At 38.4% G+C, this 25,096-nt stretch overlaps 1 protein-coding gene across 1 annotated transcript in view; it reads left to right on the forward strand.

Annotated features, from left to right (window-relative positions):
• LOC117415087 (inositol 1,4,5-trisphosphate receptor type 2-like) overlaps positions 1-25,096 on the forward strand; it is a 113,167-nt gene that overhangs the window by 45,879 nt on the left and 42,192 nt on the right. The window contains exons 30-38 of the mRNA XM_034025028.3: positions 631-831; positions 1,723-1,974; positions 2,800-2,925; positions 3,717-3,845; positions 4,761-4,881; positions 5,061-5,242; positions 5,451-5,593; positions 7,656-7,764; positions 23,348-23,477. Coding sequence (XP_033880919.3) covers positions 631-831; positions 1,723-1,974; positions 2,800-2,925; positions 3,717-3,845; positions 4,761-4,881; positions 5,061-5,242; positions 5,451-5,593; positions 7,656-7,764; positions 23,348-23,477 — 1,393 coding nt within the window. The remainder of the gene's footprint in view (positions 1-630; positions 832-1,722; positions 1,975-2,799; positions 2,926-3,716; positions 3,846-4,760; positions 4,882-5,060; positions 5,243-5,450; positions 5,594-7,655; positions 7,765-23,347; positions 23,478-25,096) is intronic.

Raw genomic sequence — 25,096 nt, forward strand, 5'->3', positions numbered from 1 at the left:
ATGTGCTTTATTTCATGCCATTCAGGGCCTGCAGTTTCATTTTTAATTCTTAAAATTCATTTACTCAGACAGCAATTGGTATGAGATTGATGTTCTTTAATTTTGGAAGTACCGTAACAGTGCATCTGATATTAGTTTGGCGAAGTGGAAATAGCCTTTCCCAGAACACAGGCCTTTACCTTTAGGACCTGGTTTGAGTACTGGTGGTCTTGCGTTGGTCCACCATTACAGTACCTCTGGCTGTATGTTGGACAATTGCTAAGCACATCATGGTGTGTGTGTAGTCTTATGTACTTTTGTAAAGCTCTGTTTTAGTACTTGGAAATGATGACATGTAAACATGTATTATGTCTTTTGACAGTTTAGTGAGGTGTATATTAAAATATCCTGGGGTCATGCATTGGATTTTTGGTAAAAGGTGGGAAGGTGGCTTTGAGAACAGTATTGGTTATTGCTGATGTAATACCTTGCAAATGACTTTGGGTTAAATATGTGATGGGCTACAAAGGGAGCTTCCACTGGAAGTAAGACCACCTGAGCTAAAATGGTTTATTAAAATGAATTTAGAAACCCTATCTGAAGTACAGCAGAATCATTTATCTTGTGATTAAGGCTGTTTTCCCCTTACAGCTGCTGGAGGCTGAAACGATGAGGCATGTCTTTATGAATAATTACCATCTTTGCAACGACATCAGTGAGAGGGTGGTCCATCATTTTGTGCACTGCATAGAGACTCACGGCCGGCACGTGCAGTATCTCCGCTTTTTACAAACCATTGTGAAAGCTGATGGCAAATACGTGAAGAAATGCCAGGACAAGGTCATGACTGAGGTAGGCCTTGTGTGGGTACCGAACAACTAAGGGATTCCTTTTCAAGACCAATAGCATACACAATACAGCATGCATAACAAACATGCATTTCTACTAATATCCACATTTTAAAGACCTGGTGTGCCACTTTAAATTTTCATTTATACAATAACCACCCCTGCTCTGAGTCAGCTGTTCCACAGGCAAGTTAGACTTGCATCCATACTGCATACCCTTTCAAACCTTCAGTGGTTTCACATCAATCATTTTCAAATGAATATTTGTCACCTGGGAGAGAGTTGGCACTGGTTGGTTGCTAGGATTGTACAGAGAATGCACATTTTAAGGATGAGCTAAAGTAACATTTCTTCTTTCTCAAGTTAGGAAAAATCTTATCCAATCCAGGGTAGTGTACTGTATATGTGAATCCAAAAAAAAGAGGCTGACTGTGTTGGTTTGATCAGATTGTCTCACCGTTGTTTTTCTACAGTCCCTATCACACCATGTGAAGATAGTTCTGTTTGTAAAAGACATGTGTTGCCAGTGTTCATAGTTACCTTTGCATAAACTTTTCTGGGTAAAATGAAGAATAAATATCCCACCCAGTCGTTCTACATTCGTAGAAAACGGATGACTGTTCTTAGTGAACAAGGGGTAAATGGGTAGTAGCTTCAGTCATTTGTCTTTCTTGGAGAATGGATACAAGACTTTTTTGAGCTACCACTGGACTTGTGGAAAGATGTATTAAAATAATTGGCAAATAAAATAATACTAATCCACTTTCTACATTTCCAAGATACACATATACAGTAATCCATTTTTTGTAATGAAGTATATATCTACTATAGCCACTGTAAGTGCTATATGAAAAGCAACACTGGATACAAACTGTGTATTTATTTCTGGTTTTAGCTGGTCAGTGGAGGAGAGGATGTTCTGGTTTTCTACAACGACCGGACCTCCTTTCCCATCCTGCTGCAGATGATGTGCTCTGAGCGGGACCGTAGAGATGAGAGTGGGGCTCTGGCCTACCACATCACCCTGGTAGCGCTGCTGGCAGCCTGTACTGAGGGGAAGAACGTGTACACAGAGATCAAGTGCAACTCCCTGCTCCCTCTGGATGACATTGTCAGAGTGGTGACCCATGATGACTGCATTCCTGAGGTAACAAGTGAATAGATCTGAAAGAAAGCGATGCTGCAGAATCCCAACTACTGTTTATTGATACTGGTCTTTTGGATTTCTGTAATAGTTAGCTAGCTGGCTGATTTGTAATGCTGTCTCCGTTTTACATATGCATTCCACCAATATTGCTTTAATTATTTCAATATATTTATACAGAATAAAAAAAACACGCTAAGTAGTAATATTTTTGTTATGCAGTTATAAAACAAATCACAGAATATATGTAATACTGTCTGTGAAGGTTGGGATTGAGAATACAGCCTTATTGTTAACTCTAGTGCTCTGCTTTAGGGCACTAGAGTTCTGACCTCATACCACAAGGTACTGTAGATGCTCTCAGTGCGTTGTTCAACTGCAGTTGCTAAACTTCACAAGGGTTTGCTATTCGTGCACCCGGCTATTTGTTTTATCTTTACATTAGCAGGGTTTCTGAAGAGGACATAAGGGCTTATAAATAAAGACATCATATGCTTTTGCTTTGTTCACTATTTTATCTTTAATTTTTAGTTGCTATCCCACATGTATATTTCATCCTTTTCTTTTAGTTAAACAATCTAAATGTTTCCATATCATTTTACTGTTTCCCCCCCATTTTATTATATTAATAAAATATTCTGGCTTTGCTTTGCATATTTCCCAAACTACTTTATTTCGTAATCCTTTAAAAATAAATCCTTTTAGTTACACACTCCTTGGAGCACGGACTGAAAGAAAGCATTTAACTAACAGTGTTCTTTGTCAAGACTGTGCGTGTAGGTCTGGTTTGCCCGTTTATCATATTCAACTCTCTTCTGTTTTTTTTAGGTGAAAACTGCCTATGTCAATTTTGTGGACCACTGTTATGTAGACACAGAGGTTGAGATGAAGGAGATATATACCAGTAACCACATCTGGAAACTTTTTGAGAACTTCCTTGTTGACATGGCTCGGGTAAGTCATCAGCTGTGTTGCTTTATCAATCCATTTTCACGTTAGTTTTGCAGCAGGTGGTTTTGAGGTTGCTGCTCTTTGATGCTGCAGGTAATAGAAGTTGCAATCAAATATCTTACATTTTATTACTGGTGCTTATTGAGGTACAGCATATCACAGTCCTGGCGTATGTGATTAAACCCCCCTCCACCCCCTGTGCAATCTCCCAACAAAGTTAAAATTTGGATTATAATTGACAGACTAAGCTTATATCTGTCATCCATGAACACTCTTGAGATTGCTGATGTGACTAGAACATGCTGTTTGATATCAAAGGTGTTCCACCAGTTTGAGCTGGAGTGCAGTAAATCAGCAACATAATTAAGAAATACATATTGGATGGCTGAAAGGAAATTTGCAATCTGTTTCAGCTTTCTGAAACCCGGTTCTTGGATTAAAAATAAACAAATTGTGGATGAGTGTTTGGGTTACCTGTGCTCTGCATTTCATTTGGAAAGTCAGAGAACAGAGTTCAATTGGGGAAAAAAAAAAAACTAATTTAGTTTGACCTTTTAAAAATATGAGTTTATCAAAATCAGCAAAGTTGAATGGACTATATTTTTAAATTAAGTTTACAGTAGATGATAAGTTTAACAAATTTGAAGAACATTATTGTAATTACTTCATGGAATTACCTCATCTGTTGTGGTAAAAGCACAGCCGCTTGTCTATAGCTTGGCCTGTACAGTAAAAACTGTACAACGTTTGGTTAAAGAATGAGTCCAATGTATTTTTTCAAATTACTGTTTCAGGTTTGCAACACCACAACTGACAGAAAACATGCAGATGTAGCCCTGGAGAAATACGTCACAGACGCTGTGATGGCGATCATCAAAGGTTTCTTCAGCTCCCCGTTTTCTGTTAACAGCTCAAATCTACAGGTAACAGCTTCACAGAGTCTGATTTCATGCCAGACAGGAAACCTTTCAGCCATTTAATTAAAATTCACCTTGTACTGCTTGTATGCATATATTATACTGTCTGTTCCTAATACAGTTGAACATGGTGAAGAGTAACCATTCCATAAGTAAATCCAATTGTTTTTACTGTACTGTACACAAAAGTACAACTGTGTGTACAGTACAGTAGAGTACAACTGTGTGTTTTATTAATTATCAATTATTAACTTGATTTTAAACAACAACATACATTTAATAACAACATAAATACTGTATACTATGCACTGGTCATTACCTGTAAGATAATTTACCTTTTGTTCAGTTTGCTGTCCAGGATTATATCTGCTGCAACAGACATTGTTTAAATAATTCCCCTGGTTTATACCAGTGTAACTTATGAATATTTAGTGACACCAATCCAGTCTTGCAATGCTTTATCTTGAAAAACTGTATATTGTCAATATTTAATGAAGAGAAGCCAGCTTGACAAAGAAACCTCCTCCATTTGATAAGGCACATTCCCCAGGAAATCGATTCTTCTGAAACTGAAGTTTCATAGAAAAAAAACATAACTGAAACGCAGAATTTGTGTATTTCATGATTTAAACATAGGATACATTATTTAGTTACGTCCTGAGTAAACACAATCTTAATTTGTTAAATGCCTAGAAATGTGCTTCAATCGAGAACAAAATCTTGAAAAGTTCAGTATTGATTCTCTAAGGTGTCCTGTAGACAGTCATGCTGGAGAGAAGAAAAAGACCATCCCTCGTAATTAATAACCGTGACTTCCAGAGGCACCAAGCCAAACCATTAAGGCAACACAATCCCTTACTGCACCATGTACCCCCTTATATGAATGCAATTTAGAATTGTACTGGTGTACTCTCATTTCAGACTCACCAACCAATATTTATTCAGCTACTGCAGTCTGCTTTTAGGATTTACAACTGCACATGGCCAAATGCATTACAGAAAGCCAATGTAGAAGGTTGTATTAAAGCTTTGGCAGAAGTTGGTAAGTAACAACTTTAATTATAATTCCTTTCTCATTATCGTGGCTTCCTTTTTCATCATTTATGATATCAAATCAATTAACGTAGACCATTTTGGTCTTGTATACTGTAAGGATGATTTAAAGAAATAAAGATTTGAAATTTTGTCAGTGACCACATTTCATGTTGGTCTTCATTCCAGCAAAGAACCGTGCCATAGCCATTCCAGTAGACCTGGACAGCCATGTGAACACCCTCTTTTTGAAGAACCACACCAACATGGTGCAGAGGGCAGCCACGGGCTGGAGGATGTCGGCTCGCAGTGGGCCACGCAAGGAGCCTCTTGGAGGACCGGATTACAAGAACATAATTGAGAAGCTACAGGTAGCTAGAGATTCATATAACATTATATCCAAGGTTTGTGCATGATATCTTTTTTACGTTTAAAACATTGTTTTAACAAACCATGGCATATATGTATACAAGTATATACATGTATTATGCCACTGTATACCTTTTGTTGCATTTTTAACTTAATCTAAATAATTGTAATGGACACTGTTAACATCTGTGTCTTGTCTTGCTTTTGCAGGGGGTTGTAGCATCTCTAGAGGAGCAGTTCAGTCCGATGGTGCAGGCTGAATTCTCTGTGCTGGTTGATGTGCTGCACAGTCCAGAGCTTTTGTTTCCAGAGGCTGCAAGAATACGTTGTGAAAGTGGAGCCTTCATGTCCAAGTAAGTTGCTAGGACTTGGCCCAGTTACATAGCAACATAAAGCCGTCTGTCCTACTTTACAGTCAATTTGCCAGCATCCCCTAGCATTAATCATGCATTTTGATAGCTGGTGTGATACTGCAGAACAATCCAGGAAAGAAAAGGGGAGGGAGTCACCTTCCAACATTTTTGTTTTTATTAAAGCTGGTGAAACTAATGTGTACATAAAGAAATCAATGATAAATATTTCTACACGACTCCCAGAATTTTTTTTTTTAAATTTAGATGTGCATTGAAAATCAATATTTGTATAATGCTGGTGTCCTGAGGCAAGAATCTTACCTAACACTGGCAGACTTCAAGCAGCAAGGATGAAACATAAAACAAGAACTCAGTAATAAGTAAAAAAAAAAAAAAAAAAAAAGTTAAAGGACTAATACAGAGTTGTACAATGTTTAGACGGACTGCTGTTGAGAGCATAGTGTGACACTTTGGACCTGTTCTTGCCACTATACCCAATTGTCATTTTCTGGGGTTTTTTTTGCAATAGTGTTCAGATATGTTGGATGGTAAAATCAGGGATGTAAATAAGATTCTGTTTCCATTACAGTTTCACCCATTCCAGGTTTACTTATTTATGCTTGATTATCCCCAGTGTATTGGCATCAAGCCTAGGTGTGTTTTATCAAACTGCTGTGCAATGGGAGTCGTATTTTCATCCTTCGTAAAATGTATAACACATACTGTACGTAAAAACACAAACTTGCTACTAGGTATCAATCTTAAGATTTCAATTATAATACTGGGTGCCATTGTGTTGTGGTTGGAGCTGTTTGTCTCTGGTGGCAGGGATTCTGCCAAATACATTGTGTCTGACGTGTTCAGTGCTGATTGTCACACTGCAGTTGGGTGTGTGGTGGTTAGGCTGCTGCTTTCTGTGTAAACTCCTTGAGATGTGAACATCCTTGGATATTAGTAAAGGTACATGTGTGTGATTACAAACAAGGTTCTGTAAAAGATGTCTGTGCAAAAAGCTGCTATTTATGCATGCATTGCTAATTCTGTGCAAGGCCAGTATAAACTGTATAATGAACCCCAAAATGTTCCTCAGTATTCATGAGAACCTCTTCAAACCCCTTGATATAAATGCAGTTTAACTGAAAAAAGGACCTAGTCCCCAGGCGACTCCTGACTCCTGTAGTTTTCCTTCCTGTTTTAACTGGTGTATGTAGTCCCTGGTTACTGCAGGGAACATGGTAATGTGTGAGAAGCTGAAACATCATATTAATGATGCTCTTTGGGAATTGTGTATCTAACCTATTTGATATTCATAAAGAATTTACATTTTAACTGATTTGGCATTACACACAAAAGTATTGAAAATCTTAACATAACATTTAATCTTAGCTGAAATGAGTCAGGGAAGGGTTTGGAAGTCTGGGAAGAAAACACAAATTATGAAAGCAAACATAAAAACTAGACAAACAATTCACACACCGGTAAGGACGCTGTTTTAACCATACCATTTACTCTCTCTCTCTCTCATATATATATATATATATATATATATATATATATTATAACTGTGCTAGTAGCTTTACTGTTGTCAGACAAAGTAATACATTTCAAATTGTGTACATATGCTACATGGCGTGACTCCAAAACAAACCTGTTGTAATTGTGCAATTAGTAATTAATTTAATTGCAACTGTAGTTGAACCTTGCAATACCTGCGTAACTAATTCTAATTATACCATATAATTGATTGATGATAGTTCAATTACGCATTTATTTGTCATTCAATCATTATTCTTGTATTTTCAACCACTTTTTGGTGACCCCATTTGTTTGAAATATATATATATATATATATATATATATATATATATATATATATATATAGTATGTTTCTGTATTTGTACATGTGTAGTTGTTTATGTTCCCTTTTAGTGTAATTTATCATTAGAATTACTCAAACATAGGAATGCATCATCATTTGTCAGAAACCAACAGAATCATATGAAGGTCATTTTCATTTACCCTTTTGTATTGCTGAACAAAAAAAAAAAGTTTATTTTTGCAGGCTGATTACACATACCAAGAAACTGATGGATAAGGAAGAAAAGCTGTGCATTAAAATCCTCCAAACCTTACGAGAAATGCTAGACAAAAAGGAGAGCTTCGAAGAACAGGTATGTCTACAGTTATTATTCTTACTAGGCAATGGGGATATTGGGCATCTGTATGAAAAAGTTTAAATGGTATCAAATAAAGCAGAAGGAACTAAATCATATTTTTGAAATGGACCTCCAAAATAGCAGAACATTTGTGACTGGGCCTCTCTTCAGATTCAATCCACAAAAATCTGATTTTGTGAGCAACATTTTTTAAATTAAAAGCAGCAGGATGGAAGGCAAGTTCTTTGAAAGCTATCATTGGGTGCTGAGAAATGGAGCACAAATACTTGACTCGCTGGAAGCAAACCAGGCCGCTGGCATGACTATTTTTAAGGAGAAGGAGATGGGGTCTCATTTGTGACTTCAGTTTATTTTATCATTCCTCTGCTTATTTTGGTGAGTGAAAATCATATTGAGGATAATAAAGATAATTCAAGCATGTTCTTGTTTTCACATGTACTACCACTGGATAGCACTAGTGGTCACTGTTTTTACACAATTGACTAGAAGCACTTTAATTGTAACAAAATGCACACAGTGATCATCGGTGGAATTTAGTTTCCACAGGGTTAATATTTTCTTAATGAACAATATACACTCCAGAGAGAGGAATCCCAATGTGAGGTATTTTGTTAAAAGCTGCAAAACTGATGGATTGTAATATACCTTTTGAGGCAAAGCAGTATGCATGCCAAATACCAGTTAGCTGGAATTTTGGCTGTATCTGCAAATAAACATATACTGCTACACACTCAGAGCATTCAGTTCATTCAATGCATGCTTTTGTCTTGGTGGAAAGTTCAGATTAGGATAGGCTAACAGTGTTGCTGATCAACGTGATGTGCCTTGGCACTGAGTGAACAAATCAATACCACTGCAAAGCAGCAAGCTGCAAAATACCCCTGACACTAGCGCTGTTTAATACAAAAGAAGCCTGTGAAGTTCTGTCAGACTCATTTATTTTGCCCATTTTGTCTTGGACACTCCTTGTGACATGATGGGGTCCTCCAGATATTACTGGTAATCTGATCTTAAGTCTATAGAACTGGTAATCTTAAATCTTAAGTCTATAGAACCACCCAGCACATTCTTCATCTCTATTAGATTTTTGGAGATACTGTTATTGAGATTTAGAAATTAAGAAATTTAGCAATAGGAGGAATTGTAGAGGATTAATATGCATACAGAAGTTAAAGCTGCTGTAAAAAGCAAAAAAGTTCAGTTTAAATGAGCAAGGCAAATTAAGTATATATGTCTGAAGTATAAACAGTAGTTATACTTGTTTGAGTGTGGGCTGCTAAACCATAGTGATTTGCTATTTTATGGCCTTGGAAGGGTTTAGATCAGATCTGTGCTTTGTCTGCCTGTTTCATGGCTACAATTTACTACTAGGAATGTGTGACAGCACATGATTTCAACCAAATCAGGCTGAACGAGGCTGAACGAATGAACACTTAAGCTGTGTTACTGCACACGTTATATATATATATATATAGAGTGTGCATTTTGAAATTTTAAAAAGGTACTTAAGGTACTTAAAGTCATCACTTAAAAAAAAAAAAAAAAAAAAAACGTGTTTGAGGTCTGGTGCTCTATTTGTTAGCATACTGTTTTACAACACTTGGCTGTTCTTTCTCAAAGTAGCACTCTAGGCATAACCTAAGGCTTGTATCTTTACATTAGACTAATCTAGATGGAGGATCATCTTCTTGTGATATACCAGTACAATGCAATATGGTAAACTTCAGCCTTTTACTGTGTAGTTCAGCAAATTAGAGTCATAGAAAGACACTTGAACTTAAAGTGTGATGTGATCTCACTTGCACTGCCCTGGGGTTGCTGTGTCTTTGCTACTCCCAGCAAATGTCACTAAGAGGCAGTGGTGTCTCATTGAGAGAATTGTGTGGAATATTGTCCAGACACAAAACTATATGAACAATCAGGCAAACTCTGGGTAAAAACAAAGATGTTAAATGACAAAGATGTTATCATGAAAAGTTTTTGGTAGTCAGGCGAAACCATGCAGTAAGTTTGATTGAAAGTGTGTCGAGTTTTCCAGCATCTATTAGTATCAGCTAACTCAGGTTTATCCTTGTGTTTCCCTAGTATGTTTGTTTATTTTCAGTGAAAACAATACTTTTCACAGTTTAACAAAATCAGATGGCTTTTTAGAGAAGCCAACACAAGAACCTAGTACATAGAAAATTGAACTGTATTTAAGGCATTGTCTGTTTTACCACAGTGGTATGTGAACCATTTTCCTAGATTATATGAAACTTTGCATAAACATTTGGTACAAGTCTTTAATCCCCTGTCAGGGCTCTACAGTATGTTACTTACATATCTTGTTAATACTGTACAATGTTTGTTGAATCTTTAATGCATTTTATATTATTACATACTGTATTATGTCTACATTTGAGTATTGCCTGTTATTAAGTATAACATTTTGCAATAATATTTTTGCATCTGGCTGTTGTATTAAAGAAAAGGGTTGTTGTTCAATAAATCAAGGGGATATAACAAGAAAAAGGTTAATTACTAATGTGATAAAGGCATCTGAAATGGCTGTAAATGAAAACTGCTGGTAAACTGTTGTGCATACATCTGTAAAAAATGACAAACAATGTAGATAATGTGGTCAGGTTCATAATAACATTTGAGGAACATTTCCCACAAACACAATGCACGTGGCATAAAGTATTGTCACAAAAGAGAAAATAAAACAGAAAGACTGATGGCTCAATTAGATTTGGGATTTGACAGATTCAATTTAGGTGGCAAAGCTGGTGGTTTATTCGACTCAAATTAGATTTGGTGTAAATTCATTGTCATAATGTAAATTTTTTAGAGAATGCAGTAGTAGCATTAATGCGTGTCGTCTGTGTTTTTGTAAATGAAACACTGTGTGACACAATCAGAGTGAAAGAAACAGGTGCATATACAAATATGTTTATCCTCAAAGTGGAAACTGAATTGTTACAGGCTTGTGTAGCCCTGCCAATGTGACTCAGTCCTACCCTCTGACCTGAGTTGGCAGATACGTTCCTCTAGATCAGCAGCAGCAGTTGTTTGTAGTCTCTCAAGTGACATTAATGAAAATCTTCATGCCAGCCTCGGCCGCTTTGGATGGGTACGATACAGATGAAAGATGGTTTTAGCGACAGGCCCTTCTCACGCATGTGATAAAAGTACTGAACCATGACAAGTAAATTATACTACTTGTAAAATAATAAACACAAAAAACATGACCTCACAGTGGCAAAATATTATCACATACTGTATGCAAGACATTGTATCTGGACCTAGCATAGTTCATCACAGGTATTGTATACATTGTTATACAGTACTTCTGACACAAGTATCTTTCTAAAATATATATTTTTTGTATTCATTTTATTAGTGGTATTGTGGTATTTCAAAGTGCAATATAAAAAAGATGTCTGCATGGCTATAAGCACAAGCACTGTGTTTTACCTAAATATATATCATGTTGAATAGTCATTATAAAAAGTTCAATTTAACCTGTATCAAGCTACTGCTTTTTGCACAGGATTCTTTCTGAATATGGCCCAATTTCTTCAGACATTTCAGGTTTAAAGCACTGATATTATATTCTTGCTGTGTTAAAAAAAAATGCTGGCAAGTCTTATCAGGCAGCTGGGTCCCTACTTTGTCAGTTAATCAAGGTTTAGCCTGGTCACAGTGAAGCAACCCCCTCGTGCTGCCTTGTGTGAAGACCCCGGAGCATGTGACTGTACATGTGAAGAGTGTGTGCAGGCAGGAGCTGTGGGGCGTGATTGGAAGAAGCAGTGTCTGCCAAGCCCATGAGGTGACTGAGAGAGCAATCCTCCTCAGCCAGCAACAGCATGTGATTATGTAACGCCTGCAGTGTCTGGCACTGTGTTCCGCTGGGGAGGCGTCACGTGTCGTGAAATGCTCTTGGCCTCGAAAATTCAATTAGATTGATCTGAATGATTGGGAGCTCACATGAGGCTTGGCTGCTGCTGGAAAAGTAAATAGGCTGATTAGCTAGAATTCCAGTAAGGCTGTTTGCATTGTTTGTTTTTTTTGGGTGTTGTTTTATTCATGTCATTCAGACTAGTGAGATGGAAATCTGTTATGTAACCCAGCTGAAAAAAGAGCTAATATTTTGGGTGAAGAATGACCTGTACTGTAGTGTTCACGCCTTGTGGTGGTTGTTTTTGTGCATAAAGAATTATTTACAGAGTATACCAGACCCAATGAAACAGCTTTGACTGGGTCGGTAATAAAATCCTTTTTTCACAATAGAGGAACTGAAATTTGGGCTAGTTCTTACCCAATTTGTTTCTTGTACAAGCTTTTAACAAGCCCTTTGTCCAGGCATACTGATTTTGAAAGAGACTGTCTTCTCATACTGGGGGTGTGGAAGCATTTTCATTCGCATATAATTATAGAACTGGTATCGTCAGCATCATCATTGCCTTTCTCCAGATAAACACAGAGACCATGTGGTCCTAGGATTGCATTTTTACTGGGACATCTATCCACTCTCAGTAGCTGTGACCAAGCAGTGGTGTTGATAAACAAGGGCGGGTCCACGTTTACATTGAACAAACAGCTGGAGGCTTGTTTTGCAATCAAGTTTTATAACTGCTGTTTGTGATTGAAACATATCCAGCTAAAACCAGTTGAACTGCCAACACCCACGGATTGCTTTACTGCCCTGTGCCTGTAACCACATAGCACAGCACCCCTTTTTAATGTGTAATAAAGTTGCTGTAAACAGTAGATACAGGATTACGTCACACTTGCGTGGTTCTCACATTGCAATCTGCCAACACTTTTTTAAAAAAATATATATTTTATGTATTTACTTTGTAAGTACCGAAAAGCAAGATTTGAAATGTGTTGTAAAAATATGAAACTGCACTGCAGTTAAGCCATTAGCATTTCATTTCATCAGGTTTGTTGCAGCTGCAGCCTGTCTCTGGTGCTAGCAGGAGTCATAGTTCGCTTGCTTTTACTTCAGACACACCTCCTGGTGCAGTGTTTTTTTTTGAGGGTGGTTTAGAGCTCATCGTGCTTTACATAAACCTGTATAAACTATGCTTCAGCACATGTTGCAACACATCCCATGCTTTTTTTATACATATGCGTCACATCTTTTGGCATTTCAAGTCAAATGAAGTGGGACTTTTAACATTTCTTTTGAAACTTGCAATGACAAACGTGCATACCTCCAGCTGTAACAAGTTGTTAATAGAATGCCTGCTAATAAATTGAAGGGGAAAAGCTTATTGTGTGGATGGTACAACCTTTCTCTAATTTAAAACCGCATGTATGGTGTACGTGCACATTTTATTGATTTATTTTTGGCACCAGTCAGGTGTTGCAACCTGAAGTGTGTGGTATCCATGGAAACAGCATGGCTCGTGTTCTGCCATGTTGTCCACCCTCCCACTCAGGTTATCCCGGGCAACACAGGCCATTAGTGGGTTTACTGCTGACTTTCTGTCTGCGCTTTCTGCTATAAAGGCACGTTTTCTATTGACCGCATCACATGGGTCTTACACCTGGTAGTCTCTCAAGCATCTTTTGTAAAAGTACATTTTTAACCCTTTTGCTTATTCAGGTGTACGATTTTGGAGTCTGCTTGCTTATGCAGGAACATATTAATTAAAAAGGAACCTATGCAGCATTAGAAACAATACAATTTAACAGCATAGCTTTTTGAATACGTTATTAGAGCTTGGATTGTTTAAATAAGTCGTATTTTTTTCCAAATTGATTGATTTAAATGTTTCTGTGCTGTGTTAACAGTGTAACTTTGCTTTGTAATAGAAAGTGGGCAATAAAAATAATTGGCTCATAACCCCATAATCTTTAAAAAAGGAACTTGTAATTTGTCTCAAGGTACAACTTGAACAATTGGAATATGAGATTTTAACTTTTTTTTCCTGAACTTAGAATATTATTAGTAATGGTCCTCCCTATTATGATCAGATGTGTGCTTGATTTCTCAGTTACTGCAGTTTAAATAAATGGCAGGACATGTGCTGATTCCACTTACTATATGTAAAGAAATGACATGCTACTTGAGGAGGTAGATCTGACAATATTATCGCAAGTACTTCTTTATTCAGAACATTAACTAATACTTGCAGGAATCCCCTATTTCGGTAGTACAGCAAATCATTTAATTAAACATGGTTACCCCTAATTTTATTGTGGGTAGAGAATATTAGTGGGGTTTTTTTTTAATACAAAGTATTGGTTAACCTTTCTTCCTGCAGGCTTTGCAAATTAACAACACATGTGTGAAGGGAACTGGCTTGGGCTGTGGCTACACAGTTTGTTAGAAATACATTCTTAACCCCAGTCTTGCTGCTTGTAGCATTGCAGTGTTTTTAAACTTATGTTTAATACATTAGATGAAAATAAGTTTGTTTTGATATTGTTTGCAGGTATATGACTGCAGCACAATAAATATGTGCCTAAATATAACCTCAGAGGGAGTATGCTTATGTAAGGAGAAGGGGGCTGCTGGGCAGTGAGAATAGAAGAGCTTCAGTGCTCGGTTTGTTCTGTGCGTGCTAGAATGGAAGGCGTGAGTTTTTAATAGGCCCTTCATCAGTAACGCTACAGAAAATAAAGTCCAATAAATTGTGTCCAGGGACAAACATAGCAAATTGTTGGGAGTTGGCGGCTCTCCAAGTCAGTGCAAGTGTTGTTATATAAGGCTCTCAAAGCTGTTTGATGTCATGCTGTTTCTCACCAGAGCAGTGACTGAACAAGCAGGTACTGCATCCAGCTAGACAGGCGAAAACAAAGCATTTGAAATGTATAGAAATCTGCTTATCTTTAATATTTATAGGAGAGGGGGTGTGTTGACAAATATTTGAATCTAATGCAATGAAACCCTGCTGTTTTTTTTGGTTATATTTTTTAATCAACTAAAATATCTAGTTCATCGTCATTTTTATTTGTTTGGTTTTTTTGAAGATTTTAAACACACAATTCAGCCTCTGTCTTCTTACCAAATAACCCCAAAAAAGCAGTGTAACAATTTAAGGTGCAGCCCGTTTAGAATATTAATCTCCTATAGCTATGAAAAGGACAAGTTCATTCTGCAGCATATGAACAGATGAAATGAGCTTGTGGGGTGTGCTTCAATTTCTAGATATTGATATGGAAACATTTGGGGGGGGGGGAAAAACAAGCAACCATGGTAAACACTTTCTGTTATAAAAGTTATCTGTTGAAAGTATCACATGTCTGGTGCTTGGTACATGTTAGTCCCTTCTTTGTTTCTGTAAAGAGTTTTTTCATAGACAAACATGTCTCACCATTTTTTACTTCATGACTTCATCTCGTGGACAGTCTGAGAGTGAATAGATCAGTAATGTGGGATCCCTGAGTTGCTCATCTGGTGTGCATGGTGAGTCATACAGCTCAGGTTTTAAATGTGGCGCTGCTATTCTTATAGTGACTTTCTTGATGCCAGACACCATTTTATTCCCAGAATCCCAACCAATGCTAGATTAACACAAGAGGTAGATTTCTGGAGGTTGTTGCCAACCTTTCCCTTCTGACCAACCAAGCAGATAACAGTCTGGAACAGTATGTCAGGACCTGCAGTACTGTGTGCCCATGCACATTTTAAACACTGCTGCTGCTCTGTGACTCCCACTGATTGTCTTTAAATCTACTATGGCAAGCATCTTCAGACCTGCGGAAGGAAAATAAGGCCACCACAAAGCATCAGCCTGCCTTGACTTTCTCCGTCTGCGCTGAAAAAGGCATTTGAGCCGAGTATTAATTAATTAAAGCTCTGATGAAAAGTTTTTTTTTTATATATACGAGACTGTGACAGGACAGCATCCCTGGCAATTTTGTTTCGACCAGGAAGGGAGACTCTGACACAGAAAAGCTGCAGTGAAGCACTGTCGCGCACATTTAATAATCAACACATAAGCAAAACACTAAACATTAAACTGAATGGCTCACCTCGTAAAAGCACTGCCGCGTGGCAACCAGAGATCACAAGTTCGAATCCTGCTTGTGCGATACAGCCGGTCTTCACTGGGGATTCCGTGGGGGCGCTGCATTGGCTTTGGCACTCCCGGGGTTGGGGAGGTGGGATCCAGCTTAGACTGTTTCTCTTCACCGCTCTGTGGCGACCCCTACAGGCCAGGCGTCGAGTGAGCTTGGGGGCGGAGATTTGCTGGGTTGGTCTTTGTCCTCCACAGGCCGGTAGTTGCAGACATCCACTCTCGAGTTCCTGGGTGTAAAAAGATGCAGATTGGCTCTGGGATCGGAGAATGCCCACTGAGCCTCGGGTCCCTGAGCTGTGTGGGGAATCGCCAAATTGAAGGAGAAATAATAATAATAATTGGGCATTCCAAATTTGGGAGAAAATCAGGGGTAAAATAATTGGAGATTATAAATTTAAAATAAAAAATATTAAACAGAACGAAACACATTAACAAAATAAAACTGCACAATGATCAAAACCAAAAGGTCTACAAAATAGTCACGTAAACTTAAACAAACAGACGGGACGGGACAGCACGGAACACAAAAATCTTCCTCCTCTCAACCAACATTAATACTAACTTGAACCATTCTTTTCTAACTAACACCTATGGTCACCCTTTTTTTACACCTGTATAATGTAACCCCCTCCCTGCCAACCCATTATTCCCAACACCAACACAATTCATTCCCAGGGTTAAAAGGAAGTCAGTCATCTAGAAAGGGGACCGCGCTCCGGTGCACTAACTCATCGACTCGGAAGGGAAACGATGTTGCAGCCGAGGATTGGAGGGGTCATAAGTGACGGTACAATTAGGGGACGGAGCGACGTGATCTGTTCCTTTGTTTATGGTTAAGGAAACGACCCGGAAGGAACTGTGTTAAAAAATATTGTATGTGAGTGTTTTGTTTGTTTTGTCTCATCTCTAATTGTTACTTGTTGTTATTAGTAGACTGCTAACACATTCCAAAGCTGTCGCCAGAGGCCAGCACCAACCCGGATATCATACACCCATGTCACGATAATAATTGTATTAGCACCACGAGCACTGCAGCACGCACCCAGGACTGGTGACCGTGTTTGTATATTGTGTGTGTAACAGGACTGTGTTTATTATTTGGGACTGCAAACCCTTTATTTTGAACGGTGCAATAAACATTGCTGTGTATTGCCTGGGATTTTTGTCTGAGGTCACCAGACCTGGATTACAACATTAAAGCCTTTTTAATTGGATTATCACTGTCTTGTCTCCTGATTAAGCACTGCGTCAGTTCTGCACCTGTACACTGTTAACCGCTTTGCCACAATAATGTATTCAGTACCTCCTGAATATTCTTTTTTTTTTGACGAATGGGATAAGCTGAAGGTGACTTTTTGTTTGTGTGCACTATGCAGAGTTGGTGGAGTTGCAGCATCCCAGTTAATGTGAAAATAATCGTCTCCAGGTTTCCTGTTTACGAAGATTAATTGCTTGAATCTGCAGCGGTAGATATATTTTAATATGATATGTATTTGTAGTTCTAAAAACAATCTATCCAGCATAGACTAAACAAATTAAGATCTAACACAAATGTATAACTGAAGAATTAAATCCAAATGTGGCTTGCCTGAGATTACACAATGAGAAGGGTTTGAACAAACAGTAGGAGTTGAGAGTCATAGTTAGACTACAGCCTGTAAAATGTGAATTGGTGCAGCTGCAAGTACCATTTTCGGCCATCGGCCGGGAGCTCATAGTGCAACTGAAAAGAGTCACGAAAAGTGGTGCTCTGTCAGTTGAGGACGACGTGATCAGTTGCCCAATGTTGTCTTGATAGCTGACATTGCTGAGAGCATTGGGCCTTGGCAGGGCGAATGCAATCCCTCAGCATCGCGATGACAGCTTGAAAATCACCTGGTTTACTTATTTTTAAATAGATTCAGTGTCTGTTAAAACCAGGTATAATAAATAGAACTGTTTCTGTTTTTTTTTATTGAAACTGTAGAGGGGTCTAGAGCTGTCTAATGTAGTGTACTGATTGTCCCACCCGATCTCCCTTTTCCTTTTTCACATTTTGTCCACATGATAACACAAAGGACCAATTGCTCAAGCTTTTGTTTCTTGTCTGACATGTTGATCGTGCGTTTTGATTTCAGATGTCCTTTGTAGTGGTAAGTGTACTTTGAGGCCTTGTACTGCATGTGCATCTCAATCAATTATCCAGTTCTATCTCTTAAGAGTGGTAAGGCATTCATTCTTTACTTATCTTATACTTATATTAGAAATACATTAATCTCAGTGGCTATACAATAGTTTAGGGTATTTATAAAAAGAGTGCTTCCACTATATAAAATACAGCAGGTGAGCTAAACCAAGATTGATTTAGAGTGAATAGCAGTGAATAGTGAATCCGGTCGTTTCTTGGAACTAAACCTATTTTAGAATCTGGGCAACTAAAAGAAAAATTTGACGAGTCTTGATTTTGAAGTGTTTATCCTTCAAGAGCAGCACAATCAAGCACCAGAGGAAATTAAGTGGAGATAGACTCGGGTCAAAGGGTAGCAGACACCTTTTTACACAAATAGTGGTGAGTGTATGGAATGGGTTACCAAGCCATGCTGTTGCAGCTGAGTCACTGGGGTCCTTTAAGAGACAATTAGACAAAGTTCTGGGATCAATCAGCTGCCAGGAACCGGATTAGCATTCATGGGCCGAAATGGCCTCCTCTCATTCATAGCTTGTCATTAAGTCCCCTCTTTAGACCACCTTTGGGGTGCTATTGTCCACAGAATATTATACAACATCAAGTACAATATACCAGACTTGCAAGTCATGACCAGAGGCACAGCAAAGTTCATGCAATTGTGTGCTGGAATAACAATTGTGCTGTTCAGAAACAGTGTTGGGAATGCCCTTCATATTAGTTTAGCAGTCACTGCTTAAACTTCATTACATTTTAAATTAAATGTCTGGAGTTTTCCATACACTGTGTAATTTAAAGCAATGCTTTCAACTTTATAGGCAATTATGGAAATCATGATCCTTAGGCATGGATTTCTAGACATAATTGTGGGAATTGAGCCGACAATTACTGTATACATAATGAGAGTAGCTGAAGCCAAACTGCATTTTTTTGTTAGCCAGACAAAAATTATTGTAGCCTGTATAGTAATGTTAAGTTGCGCTGTGCTGACTTCTTCACAGAAGCCAAAAAACATACATCCATTATCTGTAACCACTTAATCCTATAGAGGGTCACGGTGAGCCGGAGCCTAACCCGGCAGACACGGCGCAAGGCGAGACTACACCCTGGACGGGATGCCAGTCCATCACAGGGCAACTAACGGCCAATTTAGAGAGGCCAATCCACCCAGTCAGCATGTCTTTGGACTGTGGGAGGAAACCTGAGTACCCGGAGGAAACCCACGCAAACACTGGGAGAACATGCAAACTCCACACAGTCCGACATCTGAGGCCGGAATCGAACCCAGGACCCTGGAGCTGTGAGGCAACAGCGCTAACCACCGCGCCACTGTGCCGCCCAGCCATAAAACAAAGTCTTAATTATTCTTTGTACTAGGAAACAAGCTCATGAAAACAAGTCTCCTCCACTACGGATTTCAAGTGTCTCTTGTTGGTTCCTAAGTGTTGTTTTTTTCCTCTAAAAACACATTCCCGGGCACTTTGCTTTTCACAGGTTACCAAGACAACTCCCCCCCCCCCACCCCCCACCCCTCACCCCAAGTTATTTTGTTTTCCCTGCAACATGACTAACCCTTTACAGATTGTACAACAAATAACAGATGTGTGACTGTCTGGGTAGTGACATGACTACAGTATTAAATGACTGAAAATTGATGAGGCTTTCTGTAGTGCTACTTTTTTATAAGTTAACTTGAATTAACACTGGGTTTGGTGAAATGGTCATTTTCACAGGCAAAAGAAAATGTACAACAGCTCTGAGAAGTGTCTTAAACACAACCATCACAAAGTTATTGTAGAAGCATGACTTGAGGGTTCACCTGGAAACACAGTATGTGTATCCATGTATGATGTTGTCTTTTACAGTTTTTACTTTCAACTATTTGCAAAAAAAAAAAAATGCAGTACAGTGAAAAAATCATGTATGTTAAAAAAAACAAAAAAAACCTGAAGTTTCATTTTGTGTTCTAGGATTTTTTTTTTATGACAATACTGTGAGTGACTAATATTTGGACTGCATTTTGAAGGTCAAAGTGGAGGAGATGGTCATGTGTCTGGTTTCTGTTAATTTATTTTCAAAGTCTACAGGAACGTCAGTGCACCAGGCAGTGTAGTAATGGAAATCATATTTAAAGATCACCAGTAATGCCACATTTCACAAATAAAAAACTGAACGTTAACACTGCGTTATGAGTGCCTGTGTAATTACTGTACATCAGCTTGTTACTTGCTACTCTGAATTGGCAGTGTTGTCGCCAGCTTCTCTGCTGTAAGTCGTAGCTTTGAACGTGATGCAGAGATGCAGAAAGAAAACTGGTACTCTGATGGACGATCTCGGTGAAATTGATAACTCGGAAAGTTGTATCAGAGTTCCATGGATTTAGGACAGATACATTTGAAACTGAAATTATCCAATAGAAACTGAGTATCAAGACTCAGTGCGGTAGCCTCCCATGGGCCGGACTGCACCATTCCACACATGCCTGAGTAATTTGTCTTGTAGTTCATCCTGTTTCCAAAACTAATTTAAAATTGTTATTGCATTATGATAAGATATTGGAGTAACTTTGTAATGTGGACAGCACTCATCTACAAATACAGAATCAATACGTATTACAAGTTTTAAATAAATAAATCCCATTACTGGTTGAGCAGCTTTTTAAATAGTGAAAACGATAGTAAAAAAAATAATTATATGCCACAAATCAGCATGCATTTTTTATGTACAATATGATCCCTATGTACCCTTTTTGTAGATTTCTGTACCGTGATTGGCAGTATATAAGCACCATATGGCATCCTTAAAACTGCCTGCTATGACAGTACCTTATGCATGGCAAACTTTAATCTTATGGATGAGCTATATACTTAAAAGCCTTACCTAGAGATTTAAGGTATTTGGTAGTCTACTAAATTACCAATAATTAATATCCTGCAATTAAAGTTATAGGTACAAAGAGAGTGTTGTAGAAAATCTAACTTAAAAGGATCATCCAAAGTACAGAAACCTGAATATTTGGTACTAGTGCAGGAGTGATGCAGTGTGTGAATGAAACCGACAGAGATGATTGTAACAATAATCCCCCGGCAATACACACCAATGTGTACAGCACGGGGTAAATAACAGTAGGATTGCAGTCCCAAATAATAAACAATAATATCCGCCCCACAAAACTACAAACACGGTCACCAGTCCTGGGTGCGTGCTGTAGTGCTCGTTGTGGGTGATACAAGTTTAATTCATGACAGTGGTGAAGTGTTGTTCCGGCTTTGTGCTGGTCCAAGGCAACAGCTCCGGAAACATGTTAGCCGTCTGGTAATTCACAAACAAGACAATTACTACAGACACAAAAACAAACAAAACACTCACGAAACTGGTACGTTCTTTGGGGTCTCTCACAGTCCTTCTAGGTTAGAATAGAAAAACAAAACAAAGGAACAGATTACGATTCTCTGTCCCCTTTTATGCTGTCACACATGACCCCTTGGTAAACGAGTGCAACCGCCTCTCCAATCGGCTCCTGCGACATTGTTTTCCTTCCGGGTCAATGCATTATTGCAACGGAGTCTCGCCCCCTTCCAGGCTGGCCGACTTCCCTTGAACCCTGGGAAAGAACTGTCAGACCAGCCCGCACAGGTCGGGAGGGAGATTTACAACCAAGAATCATTGTATTTCTGTCAAAGTGACCCAACAAGGAGGGATTTTGTAATCCAATTTCAATTAACACTCCACAAATTGATCAGTTTTACTGTTCGCAAAAACTACAGTACTACAGTATATCTACTTGGAAGTTACATTTTAAGAAGTACTTGGCTGTACCATCTTGGTTTGAATACATAAAGCCAAGAAAGCTGCTTAGATGAAATACAATTATGATCTGACCCATAACTTTTGACAAATGGGGAGTAGTTTGAAATTGGTTTATGTGTGGGCTGGAATACATGTGTTTATGAATGAGGAGTGTTTCTATGTGTCATTTGGTTTCAGTGCTGAAATTCATATATAGTCGGCCGCCCTGCAATATGGTATGTGGAAGCGAAACTAAACATGCCCTTTTTGGTACGTGATATTTTTTCCCCCCTAAAATATCCAGTAAAGTTGGTGCCAAGATTAATAATTTTATATGTGAAGACTTTGTATTGGTAATGCAAGAGGTCAGCACTAACTACCATGTTCCAAATCCATTCATGATATCTCCGTAAAACATTCACGCCAGAAATAAAACTCTTTTTGTATTTAAATCTTGAAGTCATTGGTCCCAATGTTGCTCTGTTTCATTGGGCGAACTGTGTGGAATGATGGTATTTTTTATCTACCTTGTTTCCACAACGAAATGTAGCACACATTTAGGCTATAGTACTGTAATTTAAATTGAGTATTGTACTGTAATTCCTGGCTGTCAATCAAAAACCACAACCTCCTCGGTACCAACATGAACAAGTAGTTTATTTCATTAATATCTAAATTTCGGGGGCTCCCGAGTGGCCCATCCAGTAAAGGCGCTCCTCGCAGGATGTGCCCTATAGCCTGGAGATCGCAGGTTCGAATCCAGGCTATGTCACAGCTGACCGTGACCGAGAGTTCCTAGGGGGCGGCGCACAATTGGCTGAGCGCTGCCCGGGTAGGGAGGGCTTAGGTCGGCAGGGGAATCCACGGCTCACCGCGCATCAGCGACCCCTGTGGCCGATAGGGCGCCTGTGGCTCTGCAGCGGAGCCGCCACATCTGTGTTGTCCTCCGGCACTATAGGTCTGGCGGCATTGCTGTGGATCTGCAGTGCGAAAAATGACGGCTTGGAAAGAGCACGTTTCGGAGGACGCGTGTTCCAGCCTCCGTTTCCCGAGTCGGCGGGGGGGTTGCGAGCGGTGAGCCGGGGATACAGATAATAATTGGGCATGCTAAATTGGGGTGAAAACCGGGGTAAAAATAATTGGCGACGACTAAATTAAAAAAAAAAAAAAAAAAAAAAGATATCCAAATTTCAACCCATGGTATTGAGATTGCAGTGTTGTGTGTCGGTGTTGTTGCAAATTAGACAGTTGCTACTATGGGAAGTACGTTTAGTTTTTGCTTGTAAATAAATAACAAAAATGTCCACCAATATTTGTAACACATTGTATTTCCATACAATTGAGTGACTTGGATGGTTCTGAAGCCACGAGAGCACCATGTGGGCATGCTGAAAATGGTCATATCTGCTACTGTACTTTCCTAAAGTGGCTCAGAAACCATAATGTAACGTCAACATTTGTATATGTTATGAGTGTTTGGGTTGTTATACCAATGTCTGATGTCAGCCTTACAAAAGTCAGTTGATACCCTTAACTCCTAAGTTAAAGTGACAAGAATACAGCCTTTTCTTCCACATCAAATGTATCTCTTTTTTTCTTCCCCAAGGGCAATGTGTTAAGAAGAATTCTCCTCACCCGCTACTTTGGTAGTGCCCGCAGTTTCACAAAAGCAGATTTTGGAAATGCCATTAACAGCTCACTGTCTACAGGAAGTTTGTCCAAATCTTCTCTGGGCGGTAAATATGATATCTACTTTTTAAAAAAAAAAAATAATAATGAACTAAATGAAGTATATGTAGAATTACAATATTCTCAGTTTATTTGTTCTACTGACTGGGCATGCATGTTTAGAAATATTCCTGCCAAATTCTTGTTTCTGGGGATGCTTCGTTTCTGATGTTGAACATTCTGTATGTTTCAATTCAAATTAAAATGAGCAGTTATGTGCTTCTTAGAATTCGGCTAATTCGGCTAACTTCCATTAAAATCCATTTCTAGCTAAAAAAAACTTGATTATCTTGCTGACTTCACCCACATGAAACGGACTGTGAGGCTGTAGTTGCTGTATAGTGCTCGTTACACAATCTCCTCCCCTTGTTAAGAATCTTGTGAGTTTCATGAATACGAGTAATTCATTTTTTTTTTTTATGGGTTGTCTGTTTTATTTGACAGAGCTAGTATGAACAATTCATAAGCAAAATACATGTACGAAACCATTACTGGATATATGCTACGTTCAAAAAAAACTTACAACCCACCTTTTTTGTTTTTGTCTTCAATAATCAGTGTTTTTGGCTTCTCCTTGTCTCGAAGATACTGTACTGCACTTAACCACGTTAAAACAACAAATGTGGCTACCTCCTCCATAAGTGGGGAATTAAGTAGTCGCCTAATTGTGACTGCGGTGAAACGCAAGCCATCGAATGGCTTTCCAAACTCTATGTACAGCTATAAACAGTCCATTGCTTTTATTAATATTATTAAATATAAAATATTGGATATGGCTTAAAGCAATTATTGCGGCGTGCAGCCACAGTTCATTGTCAGTAGACAGCTCTGCCTTGTACTTGCTGTACATGGAGCACAAACTAGAAACCTGAGCATGCTGGGCAGGTGATTTGCTTTCCATTGATTTTATGCGAATGAAGGTAAAGTCAAGCGTATTTTGGAAAGTCAAATAATAGCTAAATTCAGCCTATTTCCTCTAGGCTTGTGGCACTTTTTTTGTGTATAGATTTATTGAATAAAACCATTTTAACAAACATAGGGATAGAGTCAAGTGGTTTTACACTTGCTGCTAATAGCTCCAGAATCTCCCGTTAGCTTTAGCACTGGCCAAAGCGATGCCTACTTGAAGTTATGGACCAATCGCAATATGAAAGGATTTTAAATCTCTGATGTAATTTAATAATAATTTACACACACACACAACCTTCTATGTTTGCAATAAATTAAAAAGTTTTACTTTTTTACTTCTACAATTAGAGTATCTCCAGGCCATTTTAATAAAACCATTAATGCTTTTTTTAAAACTACAGTACTAGTTCTTAACACAACAGTAGGTATACTAGTGACATTTTATCATCTATTCCCATCTGTATGAAACATACATGGTTACTTTTGAGGAACAGTTTATACTTTAAAAAATATATATATTTTGCTCTGGTGTTAAATGTAGGGTCGACTCGCCATTTTGTACTTTCTGTTTTGCTTTGGGAGCAGGAGTGTTGATGACATTGGTATGAACGTTCAGTTAACAACGAATTAGGAAAGCGAGTCAAAGTTTAACTGCATAACTTTGTTGTTTTAATTGGCCATGATTATATCGCTGGTGCTATAATGAGGGAAACTACAA

The sequence above is a fragment of the Acipenser ruthenus genome, chromosome 7 (assembly GCF_902713425.1).
Source record: "Acipenser ruthenus chromosome 7, fAciRut3.2 maternal haplotype, whole genome shotgun sequence".
Lineage (NCBI taxonomy): Eukaryota > Metazoa > Chordata > Actinopteri > Acipenseriformes > Acipenseridae > Acipenser > Acipenser ruthenus.